This window comes from Xenopus laevis, chromosome 6L (assembly GCF_017654675.1).
Source record: "Xenopus laevis strain J_2021 chromosome 6L, Xenopus_laevis_v10.1, whole genome shotgun sequence".
NCBI lineage: Eukaryota > Metazoa > Chordata > Amphibia > Anura > Pipidae > Xenopus > Xenopus laevis.
In genome coordinates, this window is record NC_054381.1 from 94,277,480 (window position 1) to 94,305,100 (window position 27,621).

Below are 27,621 nucleotides of genomic sequence, written 5' to 3' on the forward strand. Positions count from 1 at the left end.
TTTTAGTTAGTTAGTTAGTTTACATAATAAGATAACTCTACCAATAGTACATTGTTATCAAAAGGGTAGACATATTAGATATACTATTTAGGTGTTCATTGAAACAATTATGGTTGCTACTTAGCCAGTATTTTACAGGCCTAGTCGGTAAAAACCAGGCTAATGTAATAAATAGGGAAAATATACAAAAATATAGGAAGCATTTTTTCCTAAATACTGCCTAAACACTTCAAAATAGGACAGAGTGCATCACAGTATGGGATTTACATACAACAAACCTGTCAGGACCGCTCGCACGGTCTTATCTCTCGGGGCCTCTGTCCACTCCAGCGGCGCATCCAAAATGGCGGCGGCCATGGCCACCACGTGGGTAGCGGCGCCGGCACGATGACGTCACATCCGGGGTGAAGATTTGAAATAAAGAGAGGCCTAGGTCACGTGTTCGATGCCCGATAATAGGATTTCTTATGTGACTCCTGGGTGTTTCTAAAAGCTTATAAAGTTACCCTCTTAAATCTCTCTTTTATGTCACAAAAAATCTTATACACTATACAGCAAGTTATGTACAGTATAAGTCCTGCTATTTCTTGTGCTAATGGGACTGATCAGGGACTTGTGCTAATGGGACTGACAGGATGTTGCTTCATAGTAACAATAAATCTTGCACCAGGTTTAGTAACCCATAGCAACCAGATGTATGCTATCAACGAGATGACCAGTAAATGTTTTGGGGCCCCAAATTGAATTTATTGTTTGGCCCATTAACATCTAGGTTAACTAGATGGCCAGTTTAACCACACCAAGTAGTATATTCAGTATTTTTATAACATACATGCACTTTTGGCTAAATAATGTGCTTTAGTCTGCCATTATCTAACTCGGATTAGCAACATACCAATCATCAGCTCAATATATGTAAAGCAGAACCTAGACATAAACAGCAAGGATCATGCCAAACACTTGAGGGAACACACTGCACTGAGCATGTTTATTTTACATTATGAAAAATTCACAACTGGTTTGTTCCAAAAGCCTGACTTTTCCAAAAATAAAAAAAATGATTTTAGACTACGGAAACAGAGGCATTTACATTTAAATAAACGGAGCAAAATATACTCTATAAAAATATACATGGAAGGCAAACTTTGTAACATGGGTTTTGTTTTAGCAGAAGGTTTAGATGTCATGCAGACCATGGCATCCCCTGTTTTTGTGCTTCTTTTAACGCTGAGTTTATTTTTGGGGAACAAAATAAAGTAAAACATTTCTAAAACTGATTTGGCAATAGTTTTAAATGCCCTCAATTTCCCACAGAGTCGGTGTGTCCTACGCGAATTCCAGTGGCTTCACGTGACGAGAAAGGGTTTGAACTGCTTGTTGGAATGAGAATTAATACAAAAGGTCAACTAGTAATGGGTTCTTTGGCTTCAGAAGTAGCCTACCTTCTTACACCCAACGTGGACATCACTGAAAACACAAGGTAATAAATGCGTCTATGAAGATTTCCATTCATCCAGGTCATGATATACAGTATCTAGTAGAGTTAAGTCTAAAGCAACTGGATTTTTCTGAGTTTTCTTAAAAATGTTTCACCACTCATCTGAGCAGCTTCTTCCATTTAACTGAGTGGTATGAACAGCGCATCGCCTGAGGCAGCAACCCAGATGCCGCCCTTCCTCTACCGCTCCGTGCTTAAAAGTCAGCATCGGATTGGGTCAAAAGGGGGCAGCATTGCTACTACATTGAGCGCAATTGTGCTCTTTGCACTAGCCGAGCCGAATTTCCGAGTTAAAACCCGGAAATTCTGCTCTTAAAGGGGAAGGAAACCTAGTCGGCGCAAACCCCCCACTCCCCCTCCCGTTTGTTGCCCACCCTCCCTCCTCCCCCATGGCCTACCCGTCCCGCTGGGCAAATGCCCCTAACTTGTTACTTACCCTTCCCAGCGGGACGGGTAGTCCATGGGGGAGGAGGGAGGGTGGGCAACAAACGGGAGGGTGGGGTGGGGGGGTTTGCGCCGACTAGGTTTCCTTCCCCTTTAAAGATACAAGAGGCGGCTTTTTGCCACCCTCGCAACCGGCCGCTCGCTGCCACCTTAGGCAAGATTCTCATCTTGCCTCATGGCAGGAGCGGCCCTGGGTAGGAAATTCTCCGGCTATTGAAGGAGAACTAAAGTTTAACTAAAGAAGTAGCTATAAATGTTATACGTTATGTTTGGGCTTCTGTAGCAGCCTAAGGCACCCACAGCCCTTTAGCGGTAAAAAGCCGTGTCTCCAAAGATGCCCCAGTAGCTCCCCATCTTCTTTTCTACTAATTCGATGCACATGCTCTGTGCTGTTGTCACTTACTGAGCTTAGGGAGCCACTCACAATATACAGTACATATAGAATATAAATGTCACACTATAGGGCTGATTAGTAATTAATACAGATAATTACTACATGGCAGCACAGAAACCAGTGCAACTAGCATCAGAATTTAATAATCATCTTCTATTACAGACCAACCTAATTTTCTCAACAGCTCCTCAGAGCCCACTGAGCATGTGAGTGTCACAGACACTTTCTAAGATGGTGACCCCCTGTGACAAGTTTGAAGTCCTGGATCATTGCTGCTATTGAGAAGCTGAAACTTTAGGCTGGTACAAAAATTTTAGTATGTAACATATGACATTTTTGGTCATTTATTTTTAGGGTATAGTTCTCCATTAAACCCTTAAAGGTAGTACAGTCACAATGGTACCATGATCCTCTTTGAGGCAGGTGTTGTTTTCAATGTACATGACTGTAAGTGTGAATTGTTGTGAAACCGCATAGGTAAGATCATCAAAGTGGCATTGTATGTTGATCACAAGCAGTGTTGCAAACCCCCTCCTCTGTTAAGGGATGGTATTTCTAGTTTGGCATAAATGGCCTCATTCACTCATCTTTCAAACCATCTGTCTTTTCGGTCCAATATATGTAAGTTGCAGTCCTCAAAGGCTTGTCCCTTTTCTTTCAGATAGGTAGACTGTAGATATAGACTTAAGGTGGCCATACACGGGCAGATTAAAGCTGCTATTGGTCCTTTAGACCGATTCGGCAGTTTATCTGCCCATGTGTGGGGGTTTCTGACAGGTCCCCTGGATAGATATCAGGCCAAAAATCGACCAGATATCTATAGGGCAAGTTTGATTTCTTCTTCAATCCAGAACCACATTTTATGTGGTCCTGCGACCCGTTGGTGCTTATTCACATCATTGCAATCTGATCGTTTGGCCCCAGGGCCCAACGTTTGGATTAACAGGATATCGCCCTGCCATTAGTGTGCATATAGGATTAAGGTGCGCTCATTTGGTGACCTCCCCAAACGAACAGATCTAATAGTGTATGGCCACCTTTAGATGAAGTATTTGCCACAATCACATTTTATTTCTCAATTGCTAGTATATTTATGAAAAAACTTGCATTCGCAAAAATTTGATCATGTTGAACTGAAGAAGTTGCTCGGAGGAATGATGAAATGTTCTCAACAAAACCCAGAAAGTCTAGTTGCTTTAGACTGTATCTACTACATAATTCACCAAAAAAAAAAGTTAAAATGTAGGATGAGTCCCAAGCAGTCGTTGGTCGTTGAAGCTGCAAATTTCTTTTATTGAGGAAGTCTTCCTCAATAAAAGACATTTACAGCTTCAAAAGACTGCTTTGGACTCATCCTACGTTTTACAAATTTTCTTTGGTGAATTCGCTTTGGGATATCGGCACAGGATACCCCGTGGGATGAGCAACAAAAACTTTATAGGTGAGCAACAGTAAAACGTACTTGATTTGCAATTACTAGATACAAGGTAAGAAAGTGCCATGATCCATGAAGGAGTATACATATATAACGTGGTTGGCATTTAGATGACAGAGGTATAGCCATTAAAAAAGTAAGTTTAAGTAGGGCTCAAAATATATTCCAGAAAAAGCCATTTTGTGATTTCTCCTTCATTATCCATTGTTATATAGTATTTTTTTCTTAGGGACATATTTCCTGAAGGACTTCCGCCAACCTATGTTTTTGTGGCAACCATACGTGTTAAGTCTCCTGGGAACAACCAGATTATTGACCTTTGGAGAATATTTTCCAAGGCTGGGGAAGTGCAGGCAGCTGTTACTCTGAATGGGACAAATAAATCAGTGCTTTTTACGGCAGTGAAGATAAATGCAGATGCCCAAACTGTTGTTTTTGATGATCCAAGGCTGAAGGTAAGATGACAAATATAAGGTATTCTGTAGGTTTTTTTGTACCTTCATGTAATGTATTATTTTAGATTTTCCAGTGGAAAGTCACACTGACGTTCTGTTGTGCATGCTTAATTATGGGTGCCACGTACTATGTGCCATCACCTTTAAAAGGAAGTAATCAATAGGTCATAGATAAGCAAAGATAATAGGATAGATAGGTATAGATGATATTAAATTGTTAGAAATAGATCAAATTTGATCACATAATTCATTTCCATTTTAATCTATAGACTTTAATGACGCTTGCAGAGAATGAAAATTATTATTATACGGGGAGGGTTATTTACTATAATTCGAATTTATCTCATTATTTTAATAAAAAAACCATGATCAAACTCCCATACCCGATTTGACCTTATTTATTATTTAAAAAGCTTGATTGGTGCGGGGAAAAATCGTACGAAAAATCGTATTGTATGATTTTTTCTGGCTTTTTCCCCGAATCGAGATTAAAAATGAAAGTAGCTTGACTGTTAAAAATATACTTCCCATTGACTAACTAAACTTTTTTAGCTGCTAATTTTTTTCCATAATAAAGATCTTTTTGCATGATAAAGATTTAATTGTTTCACTGCTATTTAATCACGGAAAAAACATGATCTTGACTTTTAATAAAATGTTTATATATTTATATTTTCTACCAGGCTGTTTTCAACGAAGACTGGCACCAGCTGAGAATCGTAGTAAGGGATAAATACACAGTGTTGTACCTGGATGATGATCTGATTCAGAGACACCCCCTTGAAGAAACCGGACAAATTTTCATCAATGGCAAGACGCAAGTGGTGAAAGAGTGGAAGACAGATATAACAGTAACTGTGAGTAACATTGTAGGGCTTATTTAACAGCAGCAATCTGTGTAAGCTGAAAACTTCGGATGCAACACACCATGCTGTAACTCCCAAGGCATGGCCATCCTATCCCACTACCGCTAATTCCAACAGTTGTCTGCTCATACCCCCTCACTGTTACTGCTGATCACTTTCTTACCTTCATTAGACAGGGCTTTAAATGGGTAATTTAAGACATTCATCCTGTTGTTCACAAGTCACTCCAGTGTTACTTTGACCTTGTGTTTGAAATCATTGTCCTGCTAAAAGATAAGCTTTTACTTAAGATTTAGTTTATTTTAAAGGAACAGTAACACCAAAAAATGAAAGTGTTTTAAAGTAATGAAAATATCATTTTATGTTGCCCTGCACTGGTAAAACTGATCTATTTGCTTCAGAAACACTACAATAGTTTATATAAACAAGCTGCTGTGTAGCAATGGCGAAAATTGAAAACAGGCTATATGGCACAGGTTAAATAGTAGATAACAGATAACACCATTATGTTCTACAGCTTATCTGCTATCTGCTGTGTAACCTGAGCATTTTCTCCTTTGAATGACTGCCCCCAGTAGTGTTTCTGAAGCAAACACAGCAGTTTTACCAGTGCAGGACAACACTTTTGTATTACTTTAAAAGACTTTCATTTTTTGATGTTACTGTTCCGTTAACAGACTGATAATAAAAAGCAACCTCCCAATATGGTGCTCTCACAACCAGAATTTGTCTTAAAAGTATGGTCTTATATGACCACAAAATGTTTCTCATCGCAACAGGGTCACTATTACGTTTTTTGGAAACTCCAGAATTGATGTCACATAGCTTTTTATAAGTGTTGGCTTCTTCTGTGTAACCCTCCCTTACAGGCCAGACAAGCAGGATGCATTAACTTCATTCAATTAACCTGAGAACAAATCTGACTGTAAGAATGGATAAAAAACATCAGTTTATACAGTACATACTTAACCCAAAAAGAGATGTAAAACTTCTTTTGCTGCAAAACATATAGGGATTGACTTCTTATTGAAAGAGCAAATTGTGATGCAAAATGTTTAGGGGTTTAAAAATCTATCAACCTCCAAAGTTTCAATAAATACAAGCCTGTGTGCCATATGTAGTGAGATTTAGTGAGGAAGGCTGATAAATCTACTTACAGAACTAAAAATTTGCCTTATCGCTCATCTCATGGCATATGTTGGTGGTAGAGTTACTGCAAGGTGTGTGGCCTTACTGTAAATAAAGAGTTAGAGGCTGGTAACATGTTATGCAATCAGAAGTTTCATGCTCTGCTTTATTCAGAGGGCACATTTGGCTGACATTAATTAACTGGGCCACTTAAATGTTTTTTTTTTTTTAAAGCAATATACTTATATTGTTTATAAGCATAGACTTCAGAACATTTCTTTTTGTGTTTAGATGGAAATACAAAAACTAAGACTGTACTGTGATCCAGAACAGAGTGAGCGCGAGACAGCCTGTGAAATCTACTCCGTGGTGAGTAACATAAATCCTTGTTGCAGTAGTGATCTACCGCTAGTATGATAATTGCCTTTTTTTACATTAACTAAACTTCTCATTATGAACAGAAGACTGCAAAGGCAGTAGACTGATATGATATAATATATCCTACCTCAGAAAGGGGAAAATGGTTGGCATGATCACTGCTCTTTTCCTGGAGACCTTCAAATGGTCCACCTTTGTCCATATTTCAAAGCCTACTTCTCCCCAACATGTCGTAGGAGGGGCTAACATTAAACATAACAATTCCAGTAGTCACTGAGAGGTTGAAACAGTATAGAGAGCACACCTTTCTTCTGACCGATCTGTAATTTCAACATATGTTTGAAGCACATTCTTTATCCACAGGTGTTACTGGGGTGGGGGCTAACAAAATTATGGTGGGGCCCAGTAACTTGTGGGTATGGTCCTTCTGTAGTTCTATTGTACTGCGCTGCATAGAACTGATTTTATATCAGTAAGTGATGCCTCTTTTGCACAGACTGGCCTAGCCATCAGTACACTACATTGGTATTAATATACTAGGTTTATAACTACCCAAATAAATCAAATGAACAGATTCTTCTATGACAACATTTTATATTGCAAGAACACCTACAGTGAATTGTGCTTTACATCAAACTGATGTATGAATATTACAATAATATTTAATTTTTATTTTCATTTGCAGGATGATCCAAGGGTAAGTGGCAGCTTTTTTATTGCATTTTATGAATTCTCACACATTAACACATTTTTAGAGTTGCATTTTTTCAATTTGTACAAATGACAGTGCCCCCTGGAAAGGAAACAACCTATATCAACTTGCCAGTGTCCTGAAGGCCCTCCTGGGGCTCCAGGACAAGAGGTAAGCACCATTTTATTTTACTTTATACATACATAATGTAAATCAAATACATACTATATGCATGTAGGTGTCCGTGCTTATATTTTTTGTATATAGTATATTTTTATACATATATAGTGAGTTATGTACAATAGTGACAAAGAATAAATTCTCCATACACTCGCTATTACCCAGGAACGATCTGCAGATTCTTTCACAATGAATCTGCTGTAAATGTATGTTAGATGTTGCTATCCACTTTTCTTATATTTTACACACAGGGCATTAAAGGGAAAGCAGGAGTAAGAGGAAGCCCAGGTGCTGATGGGAAACCTGTAAGTTGTTTTTATTCATGCACTGACTATGAATTTGTTGTGCAAAGATGTCAATGCCTGCAGCAGATAACATGCTATCAACAATTGCTATTTTGCATGATAAATAATACAATATTAATTATAATGCAAAATAGCATCTACAAAGAAAATAAACGGTAATTAAGGTTTCATATCTATAATGCCCATAATCTAAATCTCTGAAAAACATTGACAACATCAGTATGCTTCATATCATGTTGAATCTCTATATTTCTATTTAATTGAACTGTTTTTGTATATTTTCCCCATTTTTAACTTTACACTTTATAGACTTTCAGAGGGACAGTGTAGCCAAAAATGTATTTGTAGAATTGTGTTTAGTACAAGGGAATAGCTATGCTGACATATTTTATGTTATCTCTCTATACAGACCATGAGAAAAATGATGGTGTAGTCTCTGCTAGTGCTCTTTGCAACTTGTGCACACTGTAGTCAGTCACGGTAGCCTGAGTATGTAAATCAAACATATGTTTTCATATGATAATATTCCAATGAACAAACTGAAAAGAAATTAAATTAAAAAGTTATAGTGAAAAACTTTTTTTTAACTTGCACTGGTTAAACAACACAAAAACTTTAGATAAACAAGATAACATTCCGATTCTTCTACTCTGTAGTTAGTGAGGCCCCTGTATTCTCTGCAAAGATCTTTGGTAAATGAGCATCCCGAGTGTTAGTAGAAAGCTCTTCTGACCAATTTATACAAATTGAATAACTTTTCTTAGTATAGCACAGACATATGGGGGTATATTGATCAAAGAGTGAAGTTAATAGTGAAGTTCCGCCACTAGAGTGAAATTCCGCCACTTTCCATTCATTTCTATGGGATTTTTAAAGGCGTATTTATCAAAGGGTGGACTTTCACTTTCACCCATTGATAAATATGCCTTTCAAAATCCCATAGACGTGAATTGTGAGCTGCGGAATTTCACTCTAGTGGCGGAACTTCACTCTTTGATAAATTTACCCCACAATCTCTCACTCCAAAAATCTAGGGGTATAAGAAAGCCATTTAAAACCACACTCCCCAATAGTTTTATGCCATGCATATTTGCCATGTGTGCTTCTGGCTTAGTCATGGTCAAACTTGGCCAGTGGGACACTGGGAAAAACCAGATGGGCTCTGGCCTTCATGGGCCCTGCCGGCCCAGACCTGCTCCCTGCTTGAAATCATTGACACTGCCCCCGGCCTCTCTCCATGGCCCCAGTCGCGTCCATGAGAAGAAAAGGGTATGCATGGGGGGAGCAGAGGGGGCTTTGCGGCTTGGGCAGGGTGTGGGGGCCCCTGAAACAGCAGCCCCAGTGGGACCCCAGTCCAAAACTGGTTTTCTTGTAATAGGATTATAAACACAATATGGGCCTTATGAGAGCTTGTTGTCTGCCAGTGATTTCTTCGCAGAATCTTTAGGAAAAATAGCAATAAATACAGAAATGAAAAAAAACACATATTGTTTATTATTGCAGGGATTACCTGGTCCCCAGGGACCTCCTGGACGAGATGGGACATCGGGAGTAAAGGTTTGAAAATTTCCCTTCTATCACCTACTAAGTATTCTTCTAAAAGGGGACTTGCACAGCTATAAACATGCATCTAGATTGTAATGAGAGTTTGTATGATTTCTTTTAATTTCAATTGGCTTAACCCTTTGCCTGCCAAGCAAGTACAGTGCATGTGTTGGCAGGCAGGGGGTCTAGCTGCCAAGAAGTAAGTTCTTATGCAGATGAGCAGTTCTCTCTGCATTGGTGGCTTCAGCTTCCGCAGAAAGTGGGCAGCAGTGACAGCCCCCTGGGCAAAGAGGCTGGGGAGCTGTCATGTCCTACGATACAATTGTTGCAGGACCGACCTCAAAGCAGCAGACGAGATTGGATCTCTTCCCCAGCGCTGCCCACTTCCTACTGTGCAAGACTACATGTATACAACGGTTTGTGTTTTGTTTTACCCCTAAACTGTTTATTTTGGCAGCGTGACTATTAGATCATCTATTTTGGTCACTAAGTACGCTGCCAGATCAGTTATTCTGCTATTTCATTGATTTGCATTATTGTTTTGAAAATTCATTTGCAACTGCATTAGGCATGTTGTAAAAACATTTACGTTTAGAAAAGTTTGCAGTTTGGTAATTTGGTGTAGAAAGACATCTTTACCCTTGTTGGATTTATCAGAATGTGTACTTTCCAAAAATATATGGTTTTCAGGGGGTCTTTGTATAGTTAGGTGGTCTTACTGCACATACTGTAGTACACAGTTGGGGGGCACTGTTTTCAGCAACTGAGTTGGAAGGTGTGAAAAATCATATGCACGTTTTTCATTTGGGTTCCATACATACCACATACTTTGAAAAATCTATGCATATTGGGCAAGAAACTGCTGTGTTCCTATTTAGGGCAATGTTCCTTTATATTTAAACATTTTGTTTGATAAATGCAGCAATTTGCAAATTTTTTGCAATTCGGTGTAGAAAGACAGCTTTACCTATTTTTGATTTGTCATAATGTGTCCAAAAATATATGGTTTTCAGGGGTCGCCACACGTAAATCTGCACAATGTACATTTTGGGGGCAGTACATGTCACATTCTTAGATAAACCTAGACACATTTGCAGCTTTTTTATCCTGAAAAATTTGAGTTTTCAATTAAACTACCCTCGAAAACTAAATTTTTCAGGGAAAAACACAACTCAACCTTTGATAAATAGCCCCCTTAATATATAATGATAAAAATCTGTTTTTGGTGGGGGACCCCTTTAATCCCCAATGAAAATTGAAAGTAGGGGAAATGTACCCTCTCTTAGTATAGTTTATCATGTAGTTAACATATGAATGTCTAGCTTTACATTTTTAAGACCACTCTCATAATACATTGCATTTAGGATGTACATAGTGACCATTATAATTTTATATCTTATCTTATTTAGGGTAATGAGGGTCTTCCTGGACCTAAAGGTGATCGTGGCCTCCCTGGATTACAAGTACGATATTTTAATACTATGCAATACATTTAACATTTTAAAATTTCAGCAGAAACCTATTCATCACACAGAAATTTGTCCTTTTGTAAAACGATAACTGATGACTTTATATAGGATACAATTCACACACCCACATCATCTATAGTTGGTTTAGGCTGTTGGGGGTCACTGCCTCACATATGAAAGCTGCAAAGAGGTAGAAAAGGAAGACATTTCAAAAACTATATATTCTATGCCTATGTATCCTGAGGTAACAATAGCATAACAGGCAGCAGTCCATTGTAACAAGCTGCAGAGTCAGAAAGAGAGGTAAAGGGATATGAGTCCATACATAGTAGCAACTGCACGTCGCACAAAAATTGATGCAGTTGTATTGATCCTTGCACATGTATAGTTGTGCTCTGCACCTGTGAATTCACCCCACCATCTGTTTTGAATTGTGCCAAAGTGTGTAGAAACCTGCCCCAAAGAATATAGCACTTCAACATTCTATTCATGAATTGTGGGAGGTGAGAGCCAAGTAGTTAACCCTCCTCATTCCCCACACTCAGTCATCACCCATCTGATGAATGATGTACAAGGTAGGTGCATAGCACAATCGATTCCCCAGGAAAAAGATCTGCCTAAACGAATATTAAGGGGTACGCTCTGGCACTTCTGCCCAGGGGAATAATAAAAACCCCTTTAGTACTGAAGTGTAAGACATGAAAAGTGGATAAACAAGGGCATTATAATAGGAAGGGCGTGCTTATATAACATCATTAGCCGTAGAGTATGCTTTTGGTCCTAAAGTGAACCACATGGCTAGAGAATGTATTATAACATATTTATGTTTTAAGAAGTTCCCAGTTTTTCAAGATATACATTTTTAACTATTAATTGTATGGTATATAGTAGACAGGCCAGTCACTAATTATTGAATGTAGTAGTTGAATGTGAATACTAGAGGATCCAGTTACATATATTCTTTTTTTCATTATATTATTCCCCTGTGGGTATTATTTTTGCTGGTTGAGCCCCCAGCAAGTGAGATTGGATACCTGTGAGATATTATTACAGGAAATATACTGAGAATTGGAATATTGGGTGTTCTAATTAGGTATATTAACCATTTGCTGGCCAAAGGCATATACAGTATACTACATTATTGGCAAGCATAGCGACAGACTGCCAACAGCATACAACATATGATTCCGGGTTACATGCTTTTTAATTTGTTCCCTTAACGATGAAAAATGCTGGCAGTGAAAGGGTTAAGACTAAGCTTTGCTAGAGTATACCTGGCTTGTGGCATTATGATATTCAGAACAACATTAGTTAGACTGCTATGCCTGACTAAGCAGTACATTACAATATCATAGGAGATGCAACATGCATTAGGAACTGTGTAGTAGTGCAAGACATACATAGGGGCCGATTCACTAACTTCGAGTGAAGGATTCGAAGGTAAAAAAATTTGAATTTCGAAGGTTTTTTTGGGCTACTTCGACCATCGAATGGGCTACTTCAACCTCGACTATGACTTCGAATCAAACTAATCGAAGTAAAAATCGTTCGACTATTCGACCATTCGATAGTCGAAGTACTGTCTCTTTAAAAAAAACTTCGACCCCCTAGTTCGCCATCTAAAAGCTACCGAAGTCAATGTTAGCCTATGGGGAAGGTCCCCATAGGCTTGGCTAACTTTTTTTGATCGAAGGATATTCCTTCGATCGTTGGATTTAAATCCTTCGAAACGTTCGATTCGAAGGATTTAATCGTTCGATTCGAAGGATTTAATTATTCGATCGAAGGAATTATCCTTCGATCGAACTATCTGCACTAAATCCTTCGACTTCGATATTCGAAGTCGAAGGATTTTAATTCCTAGTCGAATATCGAGGGTTAATTAACCCTCGATATTCGACCCTTAGTGAATCGGCCCCATAGTGTGTGTATAGTTAGGCAGTATATTGCAGTTGTCAACATTTTATCTGGAGTAATATCATAATTGCCAGGGCCAGTGACAAATGTCCGTTGTACTGATGTGGTGAGAAATGGTGCAACAAAAGTTGTAAAAATGAAAATTTATTTTCAACTGAAATTGGTAGTATATTTAGAATTGATTATTATATTTAATGTTATTAGGGCTTATCTGGAGAAAAGGGTTTTCAAGGACAACAAGGCACCAAGGTATGGAATAATTATAAGGGTATACATTAAATGCAATACAAGTATTATATTCAGTATAAATAACTATGAAGCTGCTTCTATAGAAGTAAAACAGACTTAACCATATAACATTTACAGACATTTGTATTCAACTCACAGAATATATGCACTGGGCCTCCTTTGTTTGGTTATGGATTTGCCTCTGACATTGTCAGAAACACTTGTATTAACCTTCCTGGCAAGGAGGCATGTAAAGTAGGCACAAACCAAAGAGGCCATTCGTATTTGTTAACAAAATCTACTCCCCAAATATAAATATTGATGCAAATGCATTATCCTGTAAGCAACCTGCTTGCCATTACTACTTCAATCATCTTGTTGTTATCCAACATACATAGAACAATTCTATAACATACCTGGAAAACTGAAGAAAGACTTTCATCCTTGATATTGCTGTAGTAAAGCTCTCATCATCATTTACCCCTTGATGGTATTTTGAAGGATGTAGTCCAACAAAACTTGGGCAAAAATGCCACTGAGCAATAGTGTTTAGAGCCTAAACAGCATTATTTTTCTTTTAGGGTTCAATTGGCCCAACAGGACCATCAGGAGGAGCTGGAATTCCAGGAAACAAGGTCATAAATACTTGCTGATTTCGTGGTTCTTAAACAATAATGAATGTTATTTGCTGGATCATAAACAGTCTCTTTCATGTGATTTCGAATGATACAGAATACAATATTTCACGGTATTTCAATAGTTAATTCCCTTGAAGCTCAGGTAACTGACATCAGCACAGATGATATATTGTGTCAGGAGAAAATAAGATGGGAGCTGCTGGATCTTCAGAGGTACAGATTTTACTGCTGAAGGGTTGTGGTTGCCTTGAGCTGGTACTTTATATCAGTGTCTCATTTGAGCCCCATTTAGCTCATGGGCCCTCCAGTAGTCAAACAGGCTGTTTTGTCTAATGTTTCATCCCTGTCCACCATGATTACAAATTAATGCATGTGAAATATAAACAGTATAAGTTTTTTAATACCTCGAATTAAATCACAACTCAAATGGTATATTATTCAAGAAAAATTGCAATGGAAAAATTATGCGAGTTGTGAAACCCAAAAACTCGAATCACTTGAATTGAGTTTTCGGGCAAAACCTCAGAAAGAATTGAACAGGTTATTAACATCTTCAAGTGGTCCCCCAAATGAGGGACCTCTGCCATTGACTTCTACATGACCTCGAAAGGTTTTAGATGGTGTATTTTTGGATTCAAGCTATTTTCCAGGGTCGGGGGTATAATAAATCCTGAAAAATTCTAGTTTTTTAAATAAAAAAAACTTGAAAAATTTGAGTTTTTTATTTAACACAAAAATGTGAATTTTGACCAAAATGCAAAAACTCGAATTTACATGAAAACACAACTTGAACCTTAATAAATCACCCCCTATGTGTCAGGTTTACCATTATGACAATTATCCAGTTTTCTATTACAGCATAATACTTTATATATTATATATTTTAATATTAATTAGCATTTTTTTGTTTGGAAGAGGCTGGATACCCTGTTGATTCACTTATTCACTAACATGCCTATTGTGTACAAAAAAACATACAGACATCCTGTAATTTAACAATTTTTGAGTATGTGTTTTTTGGCATTTATCATTTGCAGGGAATTAAGGGTGATCGAGGATTATCTGGGTCACCAGGAGTTCAAGGGCCAATGGTAAGTGTTGTATAAATTTGATGAAATCCTTTGTGTGGATTCACACAAAAATGTTGTACCTTTTCCTTTTGCTCATAATGTAGGTAGCGGTATGGGATCTGTTATCCAGAAACCTGTTATCCAGAATTACAGGAAGGCCATCTCCCCTAGACCCCATGTTAATCAAATAATCCATATTTCTAAGAATTCCCTTTTTTCTGTAATAATAATACAGTACCTTGTACTTCATCCTAAATAAGATATAATTAATCCTCATTGGTTACAAAACAATCCTATTGGGGTTTTTTAATATGTTTTTTAGTAGAATTATGGAAAGACCCCTTATCCAGAAAACCCCAGGTCCCATGTCTGTATACAGATTTGGCAGATTACATCTGAATTGCATTATATAGCATACACAAATCTGTATAGTGAGAATTATTTTAAGTAATAAAGAATGTGTATAACAAGGATACATTTACGATCTTTCCAGTGACCATTGGAGTGGGAAAGATTGTTTTGTTTTCTCTACTAATGTTAAGTGCTGAATCATCAGATTTGCAGGTAGAAACAATCAAATTCCACCTCTATCTGAGATTTCAACATTGATTTTTTGCAGATGGAAACATTTTCCATCCTGTCCAATTGATGAGAACAGGAGGGAGTTGAATGGGAACTGAAAAAGCTGATATACTTCTGAAACTCTTTCTGTTCCCATGTTGCCAATTGCAAAATTCAGTTAAGTAATGGTAGAGTAGGAGTTCTCTAAAGCAGGACAAACACAGGTCATGGAACTCCACAGTAACTTTTACTAAGTATGGTTTTTGTGCATTATATATAAATAAGTACATAATTCACTTATAACTCACATATAAAGTATAAGGAAGGCACTGATTTGTAAGAGTAACTTATATTTCTTGAATTATGTTTTAGGGGGAGCTAGGATTACCTGGAAGAACTGGAAACCCAGGGCCGAAAGGATTAAAGGTGAAAGACCCGATTAACTATTATATACAGTAGTTACACAGTACTTCTAGCTGATCCAGAGGAAGGATGAAAACCCCATTTGAAACTGTCCCCAGTTTACCTTAGAAGGGAAGCAAACCTTCCTAACTATTTGGGCCACTCCCTTGATTAATATTGCACTATAAGGGGTCGATTTATCAAGGGTCCAAGGGAAATTAGAATTAAAAAAATTTGAATTTCGGGCTATTTTTTGTCTACTTCAACTAGAGAATAGTCCAAATACAATCGAATTTGAAAAAAATTCAAAAATTCGAATATCGACATTTATGTACTGTCTCTTTAAAAATTCGACTTCGACCATTCGCCATCTAAAACCTGCCGAATTGCTGTTTTAGCCTATGGGGGCCTCCTAGAACGTATTTGGTGGACTTTGAAAAATATACGTTTTTTTTGTTGAAAAAAACGAAAAATCGAATTTGATCGCATACGATGTTACTGCGATTTGTACGATTCAAATTCGAATGAAAACAGCCTAATCACCAAAAAACAAAAACAAACTTTGATTCATTTAATAAATTTCAGTTAATCTTTTTGTATTTTAATTTTTTCTATTCAAAATTCGACCCTTGATAAATCCGCCCCTAAGTTTCAATCTACATGTAAGTAGCCAAACTATTTAATGTATCTGCTAGTACTTCTGCTTTAGGGAAAGATTTTGATCGTAGCACATTTCCAGCACTTGTATCAGGTGTTAAACTAAATTCTCTACAGGGGTGCATACATAGGAATAAATACCCTGTGAATATGTAATCCTGTTGGCGCTCTAAAAATACTTGTTCATAATAAAATAATAATTTTAGCCCCTTCTTGCTGCTTCCTTCCATTGCAGTCCTTGTTTACTAGCTGTGAAAGGACACATGCAATGCAGTAGTGCAAAGACTTAAAGGAACAGTAACATCAAAAAATAAAAGTGTTTTAAAGTAAGAAAAATATAATGCAGTGTTGCCCTGCACTGGTAAAACTGGTGTTTTTGCTTCAGTAACAGTACAATTGTTTATATAAATAAGCTGCTGTGTAGCAATCCCATTCAAAGGAGAAAGGCTCAAGGTATATAACAGATAGCAGATAAGCTCTGTAGAACATAATGGTGTTACATGTTATCTTCTATTTTAAACATTGATGTTATCCCAAGGCAGAGCTAAAGAACTGCAAAGCCAGGTTAATGTACAATGATGCTAAGGCTAAACTGAAATAAAATGCTATTTTAATTATTGTGTTTAAGTATTCTTGCAATGAATTTTGATGTGAACGATATATACTGTATGTGTATATATATATATATATATATAAAAGTAGCGACACTCACAGGTTTTGTAGAAGGTTTGAAAAACACAAAGAGTTGTTTATTAAAGCTCCAATAAACAACTCTTTGTGTTTTTCAAACCTTCTACAAAACCTGTGAGTGTCGCTACTTTCGACTTTGTATATATATATATGACTATGAAGATTTTCATTCATCCAGGTCATTGTATATCTAGTATAGGTAAATCTAAAAACATCTGGACTTGCTGAGTAAGTCCAGTTGTTTTTAGATTTACCTATACTATATATAGTATATATATACTATATATATATTCTTGGTGTGTCTATCAACTATTTTAGAGTGGTATGTGAGTTATCAGTTCAATTTTTCAATTTTATCTTTCTATAGGGAGAACAAGGTCAGCCAGGCCAGCCTGGAACTGATGGGTCTCAGGGGATGCTGGTAAGGATGGCTATATAAATTACAAGGGGATTTCAGAATGTAGTAAATAGTGCCATCTATTGGCAGTGAAATGTAATTTAGCAGATCATATTCTCTTGCATTTCAGTGAATATATTTTGAAATTTTGTATATAATATATTTTAAATGAATGTATATGACATATGTATTTATTGCATGTAGGAAGAAGGCAGAATAAAAGGCAAACATTTAAAAATGACAAGACAAAAAACAAGGTGACCTTCACCTTGAAATATTTAGCATCTTAAACCTTTCTGGGTTTCTCCCTCCACTACAGGAAATATACACCTAGAATAGCCATCTATTTATATATAGTTATTACAGGTAAAGAGTCCTTCAGAACTATGGTTAAAGGGCATAAACTCAAAATTTAAATTTTGCATGAAACAAATGGAATTCTAAGCAACTTTTCCATAATTTGATTAAAAAGTGTCAGTGCTCTTAAAGCTTTTCATAAATATGTTTATAATTGAAAGCAGCCTTTGTCTGGTTTTTCTCTGGTTGACTCTTGAAACAATGTAGAGGAAATCAACTTCCTTCCAGCCAAGATTAGATCCCCAAAATGCCATTTGTGCTTCTTCACAGGTCTGTTAATCAGCTGATGTCTGCTACAAAGTTTCTGTAATTGGAAGGCAATCAACAGCAATAACATTTACAAATACCTTTTTACCAGTGAACATTTGTAATGATTACATTGGCTATGGTGCTTAGAATTTATATTTTCTTTTATTAAGAAAATGTAACTTTTGGGTTTACAATCCCTTAAAAACCATTAGTGCAATCTGATAAAGAAATGCAAGGTACCATCTTCTTGTAATGTTTATTGTTTCTTCAGGGTTTCACTGGTCCTACTGGTCTTCCTGGTCCTGCAGGTTTAAAAGTAAGTATACAAATCTTTTAGTATATCAGTAATGAAAAGTCCAAAATGTGTGTGTGTTTGTGTGTGCGGGGGGATGATTTACAGTTATATATTGTATTTATATTTACCAGAACTATGTAACGGATCCCAGCACTTATTTTTTTTTATCTTATTCTATTTGATTTTAATGTTTTCTCATATGGTTTCTGTTAACTTTAGTCTTGATTTTTTCTTTTCCCTTGTATTACTGCTGGTTTTGTAAGTATCAATATAAAAAATCTTGCTATACCACTCATTTGCATTATTGCTCCTTTATATAAAATGTCTACTTAGGTACACATGCTGGCACTTGTTTTTCTGCGTACAACAGAATTTCACATACACGGCATTAGGCTCTGATTGTTGTATTTTCCCAGATCTTATAAAAAGAAATTGCCCAGCATAGGCACCATGCAACTATTTATGCTGAGTATGACTTTCATTTACAGGGAGAAAGGGGTGTCCCTGGTGTGAAAGGTAATACTGGATCCACAGGCCCAAAGGTAAGACCACAGGCAACAGTTCAATAAACTAATAACACAAAAATGTATTTGGAATGGTGGCTCATTCCACAGAGTTTAATTACTGTGGTGCAATATGCTGGTGCAGCATATTTATATACTATAAGCTACAGTTGTGTTTCTGAAGCATACACACCACTTTGCAGGGCAACATTTGAATTTTCTGGTGTTATTGTTACTTTAACTGTGCAGATAGTATAGATATTTGTTATATGAGGTCTGCAACCATCATTGCCTTTGAACCACATTAAAACTGTATTAAATAATATTTAAAACTTAGGCTGACTGATTAGCTCAGCAACATCTCATCTCGTCTTAAATGCTAACATAAATTTTGAACTCATATGATTAACAGAGGAATAACATTGTTATCCATTTCTAAATGCTATAAGAAGACCTAGGCAAAAGTTCCTGCTACGGAGATTATTTTGACATACCCCAATTGCCAAAAGTATTCAGACATCTCCTTATCCAACATCTTATTCTGAATGCAATTTTATCAAAATGAAGTTGGTCCATTCTTTGCTGCTATGGCAGCCTCTAGGTTTCTATTACTTGTTGAAACATTTTTTTAAATCATGCACAAGAGCTCTAGTGAGGTTGGCCATTAATTCTGGCTGATCAGGCCTTGTCTGCAACAAGCATATCAATTGCTCCTATTCATATATCAGCAAATCAATTCTGTATAGACCATGTTGTGGTGGGGAATTTTAGACCAAAAAAGGTGGCATTTTCACTACAACCGATTTTACTGCCAATGTTTGTTGCTGGAGATTCCAGATTTGCTTTCTTAATGAAACACCTGTGTCAGCAATAGGTGTGGTTTAAACAGAAATGTTTGAATCTATTGCTGCAATGCTTAACTATATAAGATTTTGTGATGTGTGGCATTTAGGGCATTACACCCATTTATTTTGTACAGGGAGAAAATGGGTCACCTGGACTCACAGGAGCCGAAGGACAACAAGGGCTAAAGGTGAGATAATTTCCAGGCCAGTGATTTTTTTTAACTGTTCAGAAAAGTTGCAGTCAGTTCATTTCGCTTTATCAATCTTAGGGTATTCCAGGTGAGCCTGGACCACAAGGATCCCAAGGACATCAAGGACTAAAAGTATGCACATTCATTTATTATATTATTTTGCCATCTCATGATGGATGAGGGTTCTTCTTTAATATCCAAAGTATATCTTACACTGTTTCAATTACATCACGCATAGGCAACTAGTGACACTCTACTTGACACCTTGAGCCTATGGACACTGCATGTTTCCTTTTGCAACAACTTCAATGTCATTCAGTTGCTGATGCCTTTTTTATATCATACACTACTATTCTTTGAATACATCTATCACTCGTATATTGTCAGGAATGTATTGACCCACCTTTGCTTATTCCAGCTAGAGCTATCAATGTGCTATTCTGCATTCTTAAATTATGCAGATATTTGCATTGATGTCCTGTCTGTTTAACAATTGTATAAATGTACCACAAGGTATTTTTAGGGGTCATTTACTATCTGCAGGGCAAGGTGCAAAGTGCAAATGGAGGAATCATAATTAGGCACATATATGTCCTCCTTCCACACTTCCCTGGGTCATATAGATACTCAAGTTAGGGAATGCCAGAAGGCCACAGTTGAGCCCTGGATTCACTCCAGAACTACTTCATAAATTCAAACTATTTGGTGCTCCTGCATTGCTCCCTTTTATTACTACATCACATAGACATCTGGTATAACAGAAAACAATAAAAACCTTGCCATTTATTCACTAAATGGAACTATATATATTTGATGGTTTTACTTATTTCAAAGTGACTGTTCTAAAATTCTAGGGGGGTAAAGGAGAGCAAGGACTCCCTGGTTTGGATGGATCCATGGGACTTCCAGGACCCAAAGGGCATAAGGTAAGTTCAGAAAATCTTTTTTTGCTTGCACTCCAACAATATGATCAAAGATGTTCAATGATTGAATTAGATAGGCATTTTTGTTAGCTGTCCTTGCATTAACAGGTGGCAATGTACACATTGGATGTAGTTGCACATGCCTAGAATAATTTGTGGTTTCAAATCTGATCTGTAAATTATACAAAAGTTTCCCCATCTGGAATGCTGATTTTTTCATCAGACATGGAGTTGGATAGATTTGTATGTGTATGTTGTACCTTCTACTGTGTTTATTACAGGTGTTTATGCATGGTATGTTTCAAATCCATAGATATTAGTTATTTTGCATACATTTCTCTATTAAAAATTTTAGATTTGCAACATACACTGAGAGCAGACATAACAATTCAGCAGGAAACTGTGCTTCTCTTTGGAACTATTTCACCCTCCACCCATGCACATAACTAGGCTGCACCCATTTTCTATTCCAAATTGTTTTTCAGGGAGACAGTGGTGATGATGGATTAAAAGGTGAACTGGTAAGTTCCTGTTTTGCTGACTATTCAGGTAACATTCACATTTCGTAGATCTGCCTATGAACATATGATTACAGTGCCTCACATTCATTCTAGAACTTCATTCTAGTACCTTTCCTTTATTTGGTCTTTGAGCCTGAATATCTCTTCACTTCATGAATATCCTTAATTAACAAAGCTTAGTTATGACAGTGGCTCAATGGCTTGCAGTACTACCCCAGATCACTAGGATGTAGGTTTTGATTCTGATCAAGGCACTTTCTGTGTAGGGTATGTTTTGTCCATGTGTGCAAAGATTTTCTTCTACAGTTCAAAATAAAAAAATCAGATAAACCTGATGTGGCATAATATATTGACACTTTTATATAATAAACAACTTTAGGGTACTTTCATTGTAAAGATGTACAGTATAAGGTAATTTTCCTTTCTCCCTCTTATTACAGGGAGAAAGGGGAGAAATGGGCCAACCAGGAACTCCTGGGTTAAAGGTAAATGTGGTGCTAATTTATACTCACGCAACAGATATTTGATAAAAAGGGTGTTAACAGTTTTATTTTATCTGAAACACCACACAGGGTGAAGGAGGCAGTAAAGGAACAAAAGGGGAGGTAAGCCCTCAGATATATTTGTCTTTCAATTTTCTTTAAACAACTTTATAAAATGGGGTTTTAAAGTTCTATATGATAAATACTCTCTTCTTTGCAAACTGTCAATACTAAAGGCAACAGAGCTGCCTACAGATAAGCAGCAGTGAGGTGTGGAATGTAACATTACAATCTAATTTAACAAGAAGACTGCTGCTTTACAATGCTGAAGAAACCTTGGTGTACATTCAAACGTTATTAAAGATAACTTCTGTTGCTTGTAGATTAAGAAATAGTGGACGATGTGTGAAACCATTATTCCCTTTAAGTTTTGAAAGTTTCCAATATGGTATATACTTTAGAGTACATTACCTTCTAGTGAAAATGTTGTTACCAATAAAAAGAGCAATGTAACATATAAATTATGTTTGCATTGACTTATAATAGCTCTGCCTGTCCTACTCTGCCTGTCGGAAGGTGAACATGGGGGTTTGTTAGCATTTGGAAATACTTAAGTAGAGGTGGCTAAGTGTGGGTTAATTGTAGGCTCAATTCTGCAGTACACACCCCTGCCACAGGTGTAATCGCAATATGCATTAGGAAAACAGGAACTGTGAATGAGCCAATGAAGCAGTTCTTGCTGCAAAAAGTGTTTATTCCAACAACATGTTTCGGGCACACAGGCCCTTTATCAAGTATGCATACTTGATAAAGGGCCTGTGTGCCCGAAACATGTTGTTGGAATAAACACTTTTTGCAGCAAGAACTGCTTCATTGGCTCATTCACAGTTCCTGTTTTCCTAATGCATTTGGAAATACTTGTTAGGGGTCCCCAATGTGTTTAATCGTGTGCTGGGGGGGGGGTATTGTGTTATCCAAAGGGGAGGATGAGGCATGTGGATTTAAATTTATGTCTTAATATGACTTAATAAACTTGTTTCACATATGAGAGATATCCCTGCAGTGAGCACCAACCATTAGGTTTTTTGGTGTGCTACCACCATTAATGTAGACATGGTCTTAAAAGTTCTTGTGGTAACATGGGTGTGGTTTGAAACAGGGAGTTCTCAACACTGGCTTCCATTGTCAGCTCTACGCCACGTAGGCCAGAATAATTCCGGCCTCAGTGCCAAAGAAGTTGAACAGCACTCGTGTAGAGCAAAATATAGAAAGCTGTTAGCTGTGGTCTAGCTATGGAATAAAATATATCACCATAAAAAATAGATGGCACCATTTCAGCATAAATAATGATTTGCCTATAAACTATGGCAGAGGAACAAGGGGAGGTATACAGTGGTATAGGGGCAAGGGAATCCTGTACTTTACACCTACAAGCTGGAGGTATTTTCATTATGCTTTGCCTCTATGATCTAGCTTATTTAAATTAAACTGAGTGCAAATTGAGAGTATGTAAGGAAATGCTCATGCATCACCCTCACCCTACTAATGCAAAAAGTACAGCAAATGGAATACATGGCACACAAGTTTGTGTTCATTTTAGGCTGTGATTGCAATTGTTTTTAAAATAAGCCTTATAATTCAGTTTTACCGACAGAACTGCTTCAAACTGCTCCATGTCACTTGACTTTTGCTGGAACCTGCTGGAACCTATCCTGTGGTTGCAGTTATAAAGTAACCCATATGGAAAAAACAGTTAAGACAAAGCTTTACAATGCAAACTCTATAAACGTTTACCTGCCTACACACAAATAATGCATATTTCCTAGGCCTAGGATAAATTAAGCATTACATGCATGTATTTAAAAACATTTGGTTGAAAGTCTCAAACATATAACCCTACAAAAATGCTAAACTACCGTACCCATGCCAAGGCCAACTATTTACATTTGATCATATTTGTAGGTGGCATCCCCTTTTCTAACCAATCAAGTGGTTCTATAGACTCCAGTTGTGGATTTTTATATTTAATACTATATAGGGGGAGACCACTATTAAAGGGGCAGAGTTGGGCATAATGCAACTTGGAAGTTACTCCAAAATAATTTGCTACAATACAAAGTTACATTCTGTTTTGTCCCAGTGATCATGTTTGATCAAGCATCTTTCTCTGTTATTGTGTTTTACTCAATCTAGAATTATTTTATTATGCAGTATTTTGTCACACCAAATGACAAAATAAAACTGTTATATATGGTTATCTGCTTTAGAGAGGTGATATTGGTGACATTGGTCCTAGAGGGATAGATGGCAAGAAAGGAGAAGCTGGTTCTCTAGGACCTCCAGGGTCTCGTGGCTTTCCAGGTGAAGGAGGACTACAAGGAAGATCTGGACTGCCAGGCATTCCTGGAAAACCTGTATGTAAATTTTGGTGTATGATTTCAAGCAAGTAATATGACTTTCTACTAAATAATTTCTATTTGACTTTAGTATTTTGTATACTAAATATAAATATGAACTTACTGCACCACAAGCCTAATCAAACAAATGATTTATGCTTTTGAAGTTGGCCACCATCTTGTAACTTTGTTAAACATCTTTGCAAGACCAAGACTGTGCACATGCTCAGTGTGGTCTGGGCTGCTTATCAAAACAGCACAAGTCAAATAATATCTGCCAGAAGCCGATTCAGCAAGACTGATTAATAATCAGAATATGCAGACTGCACTGGGTTCTGTGTTGTCATGTAATATAATGTGGAATTTATAGTTTTTGTATTGTTTAATACAAACTTTCTCCAAATCTGCAGAACCAGTGGTTGTTGCAAAATAATCCTCCAAATAGAATCCCAGTTTATTTGTTTGAATCTGGCTTTGTGATCTTCGTCCCTGTAGATGGAGTTGGAAACTGTAAAGGGGATGTAAAGGCAAAAATAAAATCCAATACAAATCTCTACACAGTTGCCAATTGCTCTACAGGGAAACAAACAAAGCTGCTTGAGTTCTGCATGGCTGGGAAGTAAGGCGGGGGCTCCCCCTGCTGTTCATAAGTATGATTGTTTCCCTGCAGAGCAGTTAGGGACCGTCTGACAATTCCTATCCACAGCAGTAAATGAAGGGAGAATTTCACTGTATACAGTCAGGTTTTGTCAGGGAGCCGGGAGCTCCCTCCAGGGAGGTTGTCAGGATCAAGGAGGAAGCCCTCTTGAGGGAACAAGGTCGCGGTGTCCAAAGGGTTAAACGAAGAATAGTCAGGATCAGGCAAGAGTTCACAGGCAGGCAGAAGTCCAGGCAAAGGGTCAGGAAACAGATCAGGAACACGATTTAGGCAATAAGGCAGACAGGAAACCCAGGATACTCTTTAGGGAAGAAATCCTATTCTTGGGCGCCATTCTGGCGTCTAGTTGCCGCTTTTATTTTCAAATTTGGCGCCATTCTGATGTCATTGACGCTCTTGCGCCGACGTCGGCGCGCTGACGTCATCGCGCCGGCGCCGCTACCCACGTGGCGGCCATGGGCGCCGCCATTTTGGGAGCGACGCCGGCAAGGAGGGACGCGCCGCCCGGAGCTCCGGGCGGCGATCGTGACAGTATCCCCCCCCTCACGGGGGGCCTCCGGACCACCAGGACTTGGCTTCTGGGGAAATTTGGAGTGGAACTCCCTCACCAGACGAGGAGCGTGAACATCAAGGTGTCCTTCCCAGGAGCATTCTTCAGGGCCAAAGCCCCTCCACTGAATGAGGTACTGAAGGGACCCTCTGGAGATCCTGGAGTCTAGGATTTTCTCCACCTCGTACTCGAGTTGACCCTCCACAGAGATGGCAGGAGGAGGAGATTGACCGCCAGAGAACCGGTTGGTGATGGCGGGTTTCACCAGAGACACGTGGAACACGTTGGGGATTCTCATCTCTGGTGGAAGCTGGAGTCTGACAGCCACAGGGTTGATTATCTCCAAGATGGGAAATGGACCCACGAATTTTGGACCCAACTTGGGAGATGGTATCTTCAACCGGATATTTCTGGAAGAGAGCCAGACATTATCACCCACCTTGTAGGGAGGAGAGGATCTTCGACGACGATCCGCGAAAGTCTTATGAACAAGAGCGCTCTTCTCTAGGTTCAACTTGGTAGCAGCCCAAATAGCAGACATATGGGCTGCGGAATCGTCAGCAGCCGGGACGTCAGATAGCACAAAGTCTTGGGGAAAAGCTTGAGGATGCTGACCATACACCGACATGAACGGAGACCTCCCTGTAGAGGAATGACAAGCATTATTATGAGCGAATTCCGCCCATGGGAGGAGATCAGACCAGTCATCCTGGCAGAGGGATACGTGGTTCCTCAGGAACTGTTCCAGGGCATGGTTGACACGTTCGGCTGCCCCATTCGTCTGCGGATGGTATGCAGATGAAAACTGAAGAACAATTCCCAGGTCTTTGCATAGGGAACGCCAGAATTTGGCAGTAAACTGGGTGCCTCTATCGGAGACGATCTCCACCGGGAAACCATGCAGGCGGAAGATGTACTGGATAAATAGCTGGGACAACTCCACCGCAGAGGGCAACTTCTTCAGAGGGATGAAATGGGCCATTTTGGAGAATCGATCAATGACAACCCAAATCACAGTGTTCCCACAAGAGGGAGGAAGTTCGACAATGAAGTCCATGGACAGGTGGGTCCAGGGACGGGAAGGAACCGGCAAAGGCTGTAGTAACCCACTGGGGCGGGAGTGGCTTGACTTAGATGTGGCACAAACATTACAAGCAGCAACAAAGTCCTTCACATCTTTGCGGATATCAGGCCACCAGACCAGGCGTCGTAAGAGTTCAAGAGTCTTAGCTGGGCCAGGGTGTCCGGCTTGCCTGGAGCAATGGGTCTGTTGCAGGATAGGCAGACGCAGCTCAGGAGGAACAAATGCCATTCCAATGGGAGTATCTGAAGGAGCAGAAGACTGACCAGCCAGGATTTGGTCGGCAAACTGTGGATACAGGGAGGCAATAATCTTGACTGGAGGGATGATTGGCTCTTGTCTCTCAGGAGAGCGGTCCACCGGAGTGAAGCTACGAGACAAGGCATCGGCCTTTCCGATTCTTGGAGCCTGGGCGATAAGTCAAGATAAAATTAAATCGAGAGAAGAAGAGAGCCCACCTTGCTTGTCTGGGGTTTAGCCTCTTGAGGGACTGGATGAACTCGAGATTCTTATGATCGGTGTAAATCTGAACAGGAATCAGAGAACCCTCCAGGAGGTGACGCCACTCTTCAAGGGCAAGTTTAACAGCCAAGAGTTCTCGGTTCCCGACATCGTAGTTCTGCTCTGCGGACGAGAATTTCTTGGAGAAATAAGCACAGGGATGCAACTTCCCATCAGCGGGGTGTCTCTGAGACAGGATGGCTCCGGCTCCGACTTCAGAAGCATCAACTTCGATGCAGAAGGGTAGTTCGGGATTGGGGTGTCGGAGGACAGAAGCGGACGTGAAGGCCTCTTTCAAGGACTGAAAAGCTTCAATGGCAGATGGAGGCCACAAGCTGGGTTTACCCCCTTTCCGGATGAGGGCCAGGATAGGTGCAATGCGGGAAGAGAACCCCCGGATGAACTGTCGATAGTAGTTAGCAAATCCGATAAATCTCTGGATTGCCTTGGTACTCAGCGGGAGAGGCCACTCCTGGATGGCAGACACCTTCACGGGGTCCATCTCAAAACCCTCAGGAGAGATAATGTATCCTAGGAAGGGGATCTTGGAAACCTCGAAGACGCAATTCTCCAACTTGGCGAAGAGAGAGTTCTTCCTCAAACGAGAGAGTACCTCCTTCACCTGGGATCGATGGCTTTCTAGGTCTTTAGAAAAGATCAGGATGTCGTCCAGGTACACGACTACGAACCTTCCTAGGAGATCCCGGAACACATCATTAAC

The 27,621-nt window shown here is 38.8% G+C and overlaps 1 protein-coding gene across 1 annotated transcript in view; it reads left to right on the top strand.

Annotated features, from left to right (window-relative positions):
* The window catches only part of LOC108719126 (collagen alpha-1(XXI) chain), a 55,637-nt gene that overhangs the window by 19,708 nt on the left and 8,308 nt on the right, over positions 1 to 27,621 (top strand). Inside the window, exons 4-26 of the mRNA XM_018267781.2 lie at positions 1,315 to 1,480; positions 4,001 to 4,226; positions 4,910 to 5,083; positions 6,512 to 6,589; positions 7,284 to 7,295; positions 7,386 to 7,460; positions 7,721 to 7,774; positions 9,278 to 9,331; positions 10,729 to 10,782; positions 12,910 to 12,954; positions 13,515 to 13,568; positions 14,609 to 14,662; positions 15,575 to 15,628; positions 17,319 to 17,372; positions 18,226 to 18,270; positions 18,738 to 18,791; positions 19,732 to 19,785; positions 19,867 to 19,920; positions 20,643 to 20,714; positions 21,197 to 21,232; positions 21,673 to 21,717; positions 21,805 to 21,837; positions 23,982 to 24,128. Of these exons, the coding sequence (XP_018123270.2) occupies positions 1,315 to 1,480; positions 4,001 to 4,226; positions 4,910 to 5,083; positions 6,512 to 6,589; positions 7,284 to 7,295; positions 7,386 to 7,460; positions 7,721 to 7,774; positions 9,278 to 9,331; positions 10,729 to 10,782; positions 12,910 to 12,954; positions 13,515 to 13,568; positions 14,609 to 14,662; positions 15,575 to 15,628; positions 17,319 to 17,372; positions 18,226 to 18,270; positions 18,738 to 18,791; positions 19,732 to 19,785; positions 19,867 to 19,920; positions 20,643 to 20,714; positions 21,197 to 21,232; positions 21,673 to 21,717; positions 21,805 to 21,837; positions 23,982 to 24,128 (1,694 nt within the window). The remainder of the gene's footprint in view (positions 1 to 1,314; positions 1,481 to 4,000; positions 4,227 to 4,909; positions 5,084 to 6,511; positions 6,590 to 7,283; positions 7,296 to 7,385; positions 7,461 to 7,720; positions 7,775 to 9,277; positions 9,332 to 10,728; positions 10,783 to 12,909; positions 12,955 to 13,514; positions 13,569 to 14,608; positions 14,663 to 15,574; positions 15,629 to 17,318; positions 17,373 to 18,225; positions 18,271 to 18,737; positions 18,792 to 19,731; positions 19,786 to 19,866; positions 19,921 to 20,642; positions 20,715 to 21,196; positions 21,233 to 21,672; positions 21,718 to 21,804; positions 21,838 to 23,981; positions 24,129 to 27,621) is intronic.